Source organism: Buceros rhinoceros, unplaced genomic scaffold (genome assembly GCF_000710305.1).
Source record: "Buceros rhinoceros silvestris isolate BGI_N320 unplaced genomic scaffold, ASM71030v1 scaffold17806, whole genome shotgun sequence".
In the NCBI taxonomy this organism is placed as follows: domain Eukaryota; kingdom Metazoa; phylum Chordata; class Aves; order Bucerotiformes; family Bucerotidae; genus Buceros; species Buceros rhinoceros.
In genome coordinates this window covers 1-10,720 of record NW_010418466.1, presented here as the reverse complement: position 1 = coordinate 10,720, position 10,720 = coordinate 1, and the positions used below count along the sequence as shown (strand labels likewise).

General features: G+C 40.2%; 1 protein-coding gene across 1 annotated transcript in view; it reads right to left on the bottom strand.

The window, feature by feature from the left end:
* Nucleotides 1–6,662, bottom strand: part of DPYD (dihydropyrimidine dehydrogenase) — a 166,389-nt gene extending 159,727 nt beyond the window's left edge. Inside the window, exon 1 of the mRNA XM_010138569.1 lies at nt 6,645–6,662. Within this exon, the coding sequence (XP_010136871.1) occupies nt 6,645–6,662 (18 nt within the window). The remainder of the gene's footprint in view (nt 1–6,644) is intronic.
* Between the last annotated feature and the right edge of the window lie 4,058 nt (nt 6,663–10,720).

Genomic DNA, 10,720 nt, shown 5'->3' with positions numbered 1-10,720 from the left:
AAGAGTCACAGGAAACTACAGGAGAAATCACTGTTGCATAGTAATCTAATAGTTACTGGAGTCACTCTGGAAAGAGAAGATCTCCAACCCCATGTTCCTGCCTTCCGCTGACCAGGATGGAAGGCAAACCTGGATGAAGTTGAGCTGATTAGCTGTTCAGCTAAAATGAGAAAAGCAAATATGACAAGAACACTGCTTCAGCACTAAAAGAGACTTGACCCAACTCTCAAGACTGCTGATATATTTTTCAAGGGCTAATTGAGTGAGTGCATGGAGAACATAATGCTGAGAGTTAAAAACGCGCTCAATGCTTTCGTGCTAAATATTTCTTGGAGTTCCTAAATCAATTCATCTTCACCATTCACCTGGTGCCAAGGTTTGGCAGCATGCAAGCTACTCAAGAACAAATATTCTACAGTCTTCTGAAAACTATTTCTTATGATATCCTAACAAAGAGGAACTGGCGCTTCAGCAGCCGATAGTATTGGTTACTGATGACATTTTACCCAGACTTTACGTTTTTGAGACAATATTCTCATTTTTTTCTGCTCTGTATTCATTTCATTTCTGCATTTTATCACCAGCATTCCAGAACAGCTTCTGTTGTGGTTATCTTGTTTGATTTTTTTCTTCCTCACAAATCTTTTGTCACTCTCTCACTTCCATCTGTTTTGAAGAGCTATGTATGAGCTTAACTAAAATCTTTAAAATTTTGCGTTTTCAGTTGGAACTAAAAAACAGGGTAATATCAAAACTAGCTTTAAAACGGAACTGGAATAAATCCGGGAACCACCTCTAATCTCCTATCCTGTGCTCCTATCATCAGCACACACACGCGCCTACATGCAAGTGTGAATGAACTTGCACAAGCTCTCTCTGCCCCTCAGGTTCTGAAGACTGCCGAGATTAACAGGGAGGGAGGCACACCTCTAACACCGATGAACAAACTTGTTATATTCCAAAATATTAACAGTATACATGGCACTTCGTGCACAGATCCTCACACCAGTTACTGGTAACATGCCTGATGTGATGGGCATAGACCTAAAAAGACACACCAAGAAGGACAGCAGGCTTTAATTTCATTAGTACTAAATCAAAGCCAAATCTGGTACTGATTCCCATTTTTGCCCTGAGCAGTAAGTCAGAGTACTTCTCCAATACTGATTTAATTTACAATTAGAGTTTTCCTAAATGTGATGGCTACACCCAATCTCACAAACCTCATTTTTAACCTTAACATGTGACATAGTATGAAAACTGCTGACACAAATAATTGACTGTTTTATTATCAATAAGAATACTTACAATTATTTTTAAAACGTCTCATAAATCCACATTAAGTCTACCTTATTTCAGAAAAGTTCATTTTATTTCCATAGGAATATTCTATGATCTGAGCATTTAAAAAAAAAAAAAAAAAAATCACTTTTCTCAGTTTTGTCATTGAAACATCCTTCAATTCAAAGATATCAAGAAATTATCACTATTCACTTTCAATACAAAGCCTCTTACATTTCAGCTGTCATTTTCAAAAAAATCATACTGAAAATAGTGTTTCTAAGCAGAGTTCAGTTGCAGTGTAATAAGTAATAATTTCATCAATTAGCAGTATTCAGCATCCACTGAGAGTTCCCTCACTATTATTTTATTCATGGAGTCCTTTGTGGAAGTAGCATACTAAAGAGATCCATTTATCCTTCAAGGTTTTTCATAACTGTGTCATACATCTTAGAAAACAATTGGTTATTATTCTCTCTCAATCTAAATAACTATAACAACTTCCAGGTGTAAAACCTTCTTTTATACTTCCACTTTTCTTTACTCACATTACAGGTCTACATTTTTAATAACCTATTCTAACACTTCTACCTACTTCTGCCAGTGTATTCCCAAGTTTTGCATGGACGCTAGACACGCCTGGATGGGAGGGTAGTCAGTTTATCATTAAGAGCAAAATAGAATTGGGTTTCACAGAATGTCCTTCGCAACCAAGGCAAAAATAAGCGGTTTTATAATGAGCTAGATGCTAGTTTAGATGCTAACAGTGCAATGGTTCTCAAGGAAAATGTTGTGATTGTTAAATCACAAGAGCTTGTTTGCAGTGCCTATTGTATTTCTCCTTCCCTCTAGATCACTCTGCATATTTATCAGCCCATTTCATCTCACCCAGAAGGACACGTCCTGCCTTCTGTCCTTTCATCTCAAGGCTGCAAAAGGCTCCCTTCATAGCATAACATTATCATTCCTTAATCAACTAATGGAGATTGGACAGTATGAGAACCTCTCTCAAGGCTGGGTACGTAGCCCTGTGCAGACCACACAGCCCAACAAAACATCCCCGTCTTGGGAAACAGTAGCCCAAATTCAGTGATGCACCTCCTACATAGCAGCCTGCTTCATTCTCTCCAAGTTGGTCAAGTGTTTTGTTGACTAAAAAAAACCCTGGCCAAGTTCATTCCAATGAATGAATTCCAATGTTCATTCCAACACAAGATGTTTCAATTCAAATAAGGCATTTCAGAGTACAGCTTACAAAATCACAACAAAGAACAAAGGAAATTGTGCAGCAATATATAAAGTACCACAACAACCTATCTGAAAATGGCCAAACCCCATAATAAATCTAAACCTAATGACATTGTGCCTATGACTAACACTTGGAAAAAAGTGCATCATCAGGAAGAGATTAACTAACATCTAACTTTCAAGGCAGCTTTCAATTTTTCCACCTAATTTCAACGTTCCCAAAGTGGTGGGGACAGGCACATCTCTTCAAAAACCACGCATACCAGCAAAACATGTAAATCAGACAGTTTGGCTCCTGGACACTTTGCTCTTTAATTACATATATAATTGTTTTTGAACCTGAAATTAAAATGTCAGAAGGCACCATGGTGCCTTCAACCAATGACTACCGTCCCATCTAAATGGAAATATTTAGATTCATCACCTAGATATTTTTTCTAATTAGCTTTCAGATGAAGTCACGAGCAAGCATGTCTGCTTTCTCCCATTTGCACTGCTGGTGTCAAGTTGAACTGGAAAGGCCAACCATTTCAATGAACTAAAATAAACATAATTTTAAGGTCAAGTCACTTGTAACACTTCAGGCAGCAAATGTCATACTGAAAATAAAATTGAACCTTGGCTTGAGCAGAGATGAAAGGTTTGGCATTTCAAGGACTTTCATTGTATTTATCACTTCAAATTTAAAAATAAAATATCAGCATCACATGTATTAATATTTATCGTACTAATAAAGCTTTTTGAAACTGTATGTATAAATAGCAGAAGCATTATCAAAAACAAAATACTTTTATAGGTGGGCTTACCCTAATTTCAAATGGTGATGTCTCTGTAAGACCTAAAAACACTCAAAATTCCACGTTGGCTTAGTGAGGCATCTCTGACCATGCTAAGACACCTGATGTTTCATAAGCAGGTCTAAGTATTTTGACAGAGGGTAGAAGTGAAATTGCCCAACTCAGCATGAGAAAACAAGGATGTTGAAAAAAAAGGACTTATTTCATGTGTTCTGAGTTTACACATCAAAGATACGGGTGTGTTTCTCCCCAGCCTGAGCAAGGTGACACAAGTACTACTCATCTAAGGTTGACATTCGACAACTATCGGATGGAGGAATTGACCTCCCAGCACTCACAATGCATGCCAACCCACCGACAGTCTGAGGGAATTAGAACATCGCATGCCTTTGACTAAGGACTACCACTGCTCAACGTGGAACCTCCGTTTATCCTAAGCCCTTCACAAATACACTTACGGGTCTGATACAGACACGCTAGCCATCCAGATGACGCGCTTCATGGAAAATAAACCCTGCTTTGGTTGTAAGGCAGTTAGAGAAGGTTATGCAGTGATTTCTGAGCTGTCTCAGGGACCGAGTACATACCAGAATTGCTTCGCCAAGATATTCTTGCACTCTTTCTGCTTGCAAGGAAAACTGGATCCCTTTTGCGTCAATCTAGGCTAGGAATGGCGATTCTATTCCAGCTTAACTGGGTAATAACTTTTGATTTGAATATTATTAAGAAAAACCTCCTATACATATCTTGATCTAAACAGTCCCCAAATGTACTCGCTTTGGCATTTCATTCTCACTGCGTCTTCTAATTTTTGTTGCTGATGATGATTTTTGCTAATGACATTTAAAGAAGCTCGTCCACTTGAATCCTATGTACTTTGACATCTGCAAGAATATAAAAAGATCTGGGTACTTCTTATAGTTGTAAGAGTCTGTGAGAAGAAAAAAGGAATTTAACTTTAAATTCAAGACCCAGTTATTTCATAAAAGAACGCACCTGGCCAATTTGAAGGCAAAATGTTCTGCTTATTCCTAATAAGCATTATTATAAGAAGAAAACCAGAGAATTTGGCTCATTTCCTCCACTTAACTCTTCACCTGCTTTCTTCCCCAGTCCCAGTTTGATTTGGATGTATCTGAACTTTTTTACATTTACATTCTGAATTATAGCATTGCATTTGAACTGCATACAGGTTACAAAATGCCCACCAGGATCTGTGTAGCCAGACTCTCTTGGCACATGTCACAAACTGATGCTCTGCACATGTAAAGACACAAGAGACTTCCGCTGTGCTGATCTGCAAGAAGAAATCTGCCCTTAGTATACAAATGACAGCAAATGAAAATGAAAAGACTTCAAATAACATGCCCACACAAATGCCACCTTCTGAGCTTCTGATAAGACATTTATGGCCAAAGGTTTCCTAATCCCAAGTGTTTGATTTCTTTGCCAAACCACATACTTGCTGAAGTCTCATATAAAGGCACAAATCCTGCTCTTCTTAAAGGCAACAGCGCAAGGCAGGGAGCAGAGTGTGTAACACTGTACTGATGAAATAAAAAAAGGAATAGAAATCATATGCTAATAAGAGGAGAGATGTTGCCAGGCAACCAGGGAGGGAAAGAAAGCAGTTTTTGATTTGAACTCTGTGCTGTCAAAGGGTTAGCATAGCCAGAACAAACAGGACACATTCAATCCAGCTTGTCTGCAGCCACCAGGAATTTCAGCTTTTCTCAAGATTTTAAGTAGAATTGTGTACCCAACTTAGTGCCAGCTATGTTTGTGTTCCCTGGGTCATTTTACTGACACCAGCAAAATGGCATAGGATAGGACAGACAGTGGATTTTTGAAAACTGTCCATTTGAAAAGCAGCAGCATTTGGCTTTGGGTAGCACAAGCTGAACCACGCAAGTACTGACTTGTAAGATGGAGATAGCTCTGCGTCCTTGGGTCCTAGTCCATCAGAGACAGACACATCTCTCTCGGCTGCACTGAAAACTGTCAAAGTTCTGCTGTGCTGCTAAAAACGCACCCCTTGAATCACAGCTCAAATGACTGCCCTGCACCACTGCACTCTTACCACATCTGATGGACAAAATCCTGCCTTACAGATCTGAGCTTCCTACATCAACATGTAGTCTTACTTTCTTAAAAGATATAACACTAAGCAGAGAAAATAATAAAATTCAAGTCCAGTCTATAACATAAAATCATCATGAAATCCATTTACATAACAAAAAGGAAAATGAATTTCAGTTCCTTCTTGCTTTCAGAGTTAACTGCAGTGACAACTTGTAAGTCCCAGCCATGAAAAAAGGCGGGAGCAGCAGTCTTCCTAAAGACAAGAATAAAATTTTTAAGTTGTGTAAAAAAACTGGAAGTTGAATTCATGAGTAACATTAAAACTAAAAGGTCAAAGGAAAATGAAATGCACAAGTATTTTTTTTCCCCCAAATATTATTATTTTGGAGGACTTGTCTGAATTTCAGTGCTACAGATTAGCAGACTATCATCAGAAAAGGCAAGACACCATACATAACTCTGAGCATCAACAGGATTTGTATATACAATAGGAAAATATATTTTAATAAAGAAAACTTTCCTTCCTACTTGCCAGACCAGGTTTTAGCCTGATGAGTAAAGCATATTGCTCAATTCTCCAAGACAAATATGTTAATTGAGGTCTATAATCTGCCATGAGGTCTTAGTAATTATGCTACAATTCCTGTTTTATTCAGCTAAGGGTTTACTACAATAAAACCACAAACAATTAAAGAGCATGAGAAAATCACTGAACAAAACCAGCTAAATAGTAAGTTTTGTTCCCTCATTGATTGCTCATCAAATGACACTAGGAAGACACAACAACCAATCCGGAACAGCCACCTGATCATCATGGCAAACTACAAAGCAATAGCTTAAAAAAATTCTACTATATTAAAGCTTCATTATGGAACTTCAAACAACTAGCTGGTATCTACAGCACAGAAAGACACTGTAATAATTGGGGCTTCTTTAAATAAAAGTTTAGCCTAGATCAAAGAAAGTTAGCTTCAGCTATTTATCCACATAACCTTTGCTTGACAGTTTTGCAAGCCATGCTGACTAGCAGGATTCCCTGCTATCTTCCTCAAAGTTTCCTGTGGTTTTTACGGTTTTCTTTATTTTTCAGTCCTTGCCTTGTTTCCCCTTTAGAGGACACTGAGCATAGCTCTCAGATACGCCTTCAAGGCATCGCCTTTGCTACCTGCAGTCTTTCACTGTTCTAATCCACGTGTATTTGGAGAAGAATAAACCTAACAAGCGAAACTTGCTTACCTTGCTGTCATAGCCCATGCTTTCTAGCACCTGCTAAGTATATAATCCAGGGACAGAATAACCATCACTGCTATCAAACCTGCTACTTTAAGTGGTGTGGAAACCACAGGTTGTAGAATAAGGCTTTCTTGAGGCTTAGGGACACTTCCCAGGTGGCCCCTCACATACAGCAAGAAGCATGGCACAAAAAGTCCTGCTTTACCACCTATTCGACCCTGGAACTAGCTGCAGCCCTTGGGTTCAGGTGTGCTGTCTGTGCCCTCAGTGAGCTGCTAGAACAGGCTATAACCTCATTCTACCTTCCTCAGCGGCTTTCAGAGAGAAGTGTCTATCTTGCTGCTGAAAAAAAACTCATAGTGCATGCCTGCTATACACTGAAGAGCTCCTGGAGCCTCCTGTGTCCTCACTAAGATCAGCATCCAATGGGCACAGTCTGACCCTTAAGAAACACTCCGCTTTACCCTGAAGTTACCGCAGTTTATAAAGCTTTTGTCCACAATAGGCAACAGCAACTCACGTATACCTATGGATTACACCACCACAGAAATAAAAATACAAACATGAGAACTACAGCAAGTGTTAACTGTCTAATGTAACTGTCTAGTGTTAACTGTCTAATGTAAGCGTTAATTGTCTAATGTTAAATGTCTGATGTAAAGATAAAGCTATGTGGATGAATTTTACAGTAACTTTTCAAACAAAAAGATGTTATTTAAGAGCCATCTCTCCTTTCTAGAACTAAACGAAGAGAAAGCTTGACACAGTTACAGTAGCCATATTCATTATATTATATGTGAAAGCACCACAAATGTACTCAGGTAATTCTCAGACAATTCCCAGACTGCTATTTCAGAACATGGCTCTAGCCCTTCACACCCTCCCTTTCACTCTCACAAGTCAGCCATCAGTGCTAACACCTGGAAACAGCTGTGACAGCATGATAGGTACCTATCACATCCAACAAGGAATTACCCTTTTGTCAACCCCCAACTCCCCTTTAAGCATAAGCAATAGATGATTCAGAGGGATGGTTAGATCTGTGACATGCCAACATACTCTGTACCCGCTGTATGAACAATAACGCTCTTTCATACCAAGCTATGGTATGCCTATACTAAGGCTGGGAGACCTACTCTTACGAGCTGAAGATGAGATGGCAAAGTGCCACGAAGTATCCACCACTCAAAACATCACCAAATGAGATGACTAGAGGGACAGCAGAGAAAGACTGGAATGCAGTCAGGAAAACACAGCATGCAGAGAACAAGATTAAAGAATGTCACTCAAGGCTGTGCCATCCTCTACAAACTCAAGAAACTAAGTTTAAGATCCTACTCAGCACTTCACAGTTTTGCCATCCCTTAACTTCAGAGTACTTAATCTGACAACGTTACTTCAAAGAAAACTGAAATTTCCAACAGATATAATTATGTATGGATTACACACAATGATACTAAAGAATCAGCTGAAAAGCAAAGGGAGGGGAAGGCAAAAAAGGAAGACTTGGGAAAGTTATGTATGAAGACTGTAAACACTATGAGGAGTTGGAATATGCATTTAACACAATTTTGCATTACAATTCAGAGAGGGGGTGCTATCCTTATATTGTAGATTTCAAAATTCCTCATAAAGATCTAGAGACGCAATAAATAAAAAGCCAAAACAAATCCTTCCACCATACATCCAAAGTAGGCACTTTCACCCATAGCTGTTATGGAATGGGCTTTCTTTCCTCTTGCTTAGTGTTTCTGCACCCACGGAATACTGTCAGCACGCACTGACAGAGTTGACCAGATTCAAAAAAGGCAGTGTTTGGCTTTAGTGGGGCTAGCAGTAGTTTGGAGCTTTTTTTGGTTTGGGTTGTTGGGGGTGAGGTGGGGGGGTGAGGAGGGGTTTGGCAGTGTTGGAGTTTTTTTTATTTTAACACCAACATTTTTTTGAGAAGACCCTATATTTTAATCACAACACTGCTAGTCTTTCACAATTTGAAAAGCAGACTTTTAGAACAACGTTATCTATGTAAGGTCTTCATCTTCTTTAGTTAGGCCAAAAGAATTGGTCCGGCGCTGAAGCTGCTGGCTAAGCCAACCAAAGGGGACGAGATTCCTCAGGGACAGCTTCGTGGAGTTATTTTTTTCTTAAACATAACCTGGAGAACTGGCTGTGCTTTTAGCTACTTCCAGCACAGATTCTTGGCTCCTCTTTAACCAATGTCACTAATCTTTTTATCCAGCTTTAACTATCCAAATAAATAAAGTAATAGCAAGATTGCAAAGGTCATACTTAATATTTTACCTGTATGAACTATGTTTGCTAACATGGAGATAAGTTTTTATACTGTGGCCAGGAAAGTGACCAAAACATTCAAGTTGTGCTGCCAGCGTTCATGTTGGTAACACTTCTCCACTCAACATCCAAATTTCTGAGAATACGTGTGTACAGTGATATAGGCTTAGCTAACATGCACTTTTCCTACTTCAAAGAAAAAAATAAAATACATTATTATTGAAAATGCACCTTTTTTCCCCATGCAGAAAAAAAAACCCACACACACCAACAAAGACCCAGAAAGCTGCAATTAGAATATTAGTAATTATTGATATATTCTTCTGAGGAGACAAATCATAGAGTGACTAGATTTATTTGAACAGATGAGAAGACAATACATTCTGTTAGATAGACTGCCTTGATTTCCTTGCTGATTTAAACCAGTGCTGAAAAAAAAAAACAAACCAGCCACAGGAAGATCCTGACCAAAGTTTCTACTTTCAACCTGAGAGCAAAGTAAACACTAGTCTTTTTCAAAATCCATGAGTTAGTTGTCTAAATCATGTAGTGCTGCACGTTATTACCAACACATGACCCCTTTAATCTGAGTAATACATATCTAGAAATGCAAAATAATGTAATCCCAGAAATATTTTGCACTAAAAATTTGAGCAAAGTACTCAAAAAAACCTGTATTGCTAAAATCAAGCTTTTGTGATAGAAAAATGAGCTTCAACACTTGAAAAATCCCAGACCGACTGCTCTGAAAACACTGAGCTGGTAAAAGGGAGACAGTACTGATTTCATACCACAGTGCCTCCCTAACTGTCAGGAAGACTTCTGTGATAGTTCGTTCTTCCCATCCACTCCATGTTTCAGTTTTATCAGAGTATCTGTAAGAGCATTCCTGGACGTTAGTCATGATTTGAGCAGCAGCTTGGTTAGGAAATAGACTGGACAGAAAAATTCAGCACTAAGAATTGATGACAAAATTCAGTCACAACTGACGTAGAGGTGACAAGCTGCTGTGCATGTTTGCATGTTATGACTGAGCCCTGAATGAGCTGCAATAGCCCATCCTAAAACTAATATTTTAAACCTCAAGGTATACCACAGCAAAAAGGTGTGCGAGGCTGGATCAAGACTGTCAAACTACAAGTTGTTTTATCATCACTTTGTTTTGTATTAACCTCCCTAAAAGAGCTGAAGCTTACAGCTGCGCGCAAAGACCTGCGAAGGGTGGGAGGAAGCTACCCTAAGTCCCAGCCATGCGAACGGGCTAACACCAGAGGAGTGCACCGCGTGTGACACCGCACTAGCCTTTGTCCTACTCCACCTCACCCCCACCCTGCACCAGACCGTGTCCAGACCCTACTGCCGAGCTCGCAGTGCGACCCGCAGCAAGGAATGTCATGCAAAAATGTTAAGTGCCCCAGGTACTGGAAGCCACTTGCAGCAAGGGTGCAACTCCTGCCCAGGATTCCACGCAACCGAGACGCGGTGCGGTACGCGAGCTCGGGGACAGTGAGGGACCGGGGGCCCGCACACCTCCGACGGCCCACAGGCAGCTGCGGGCCCCGAGCTCGCAGTGCGACCCGCAGCAAGGAATGTCATGCAAAAATGTTAAGTGCCCCAGGTACTGGAAGCCACTTGCAGCAAGGGTGCAACTCCTGCCCAGGATTCCACGCAACCGAGACGCGGTGCGGTACGCGAGCTCGGGGACAGTGAGGGACCGGGGGCCCGCACACCTCCGACGGCCCACAGGCAGCTGCGGGCCTCCCAGGCGAGCCGGGCTCGCCCAGACCCCG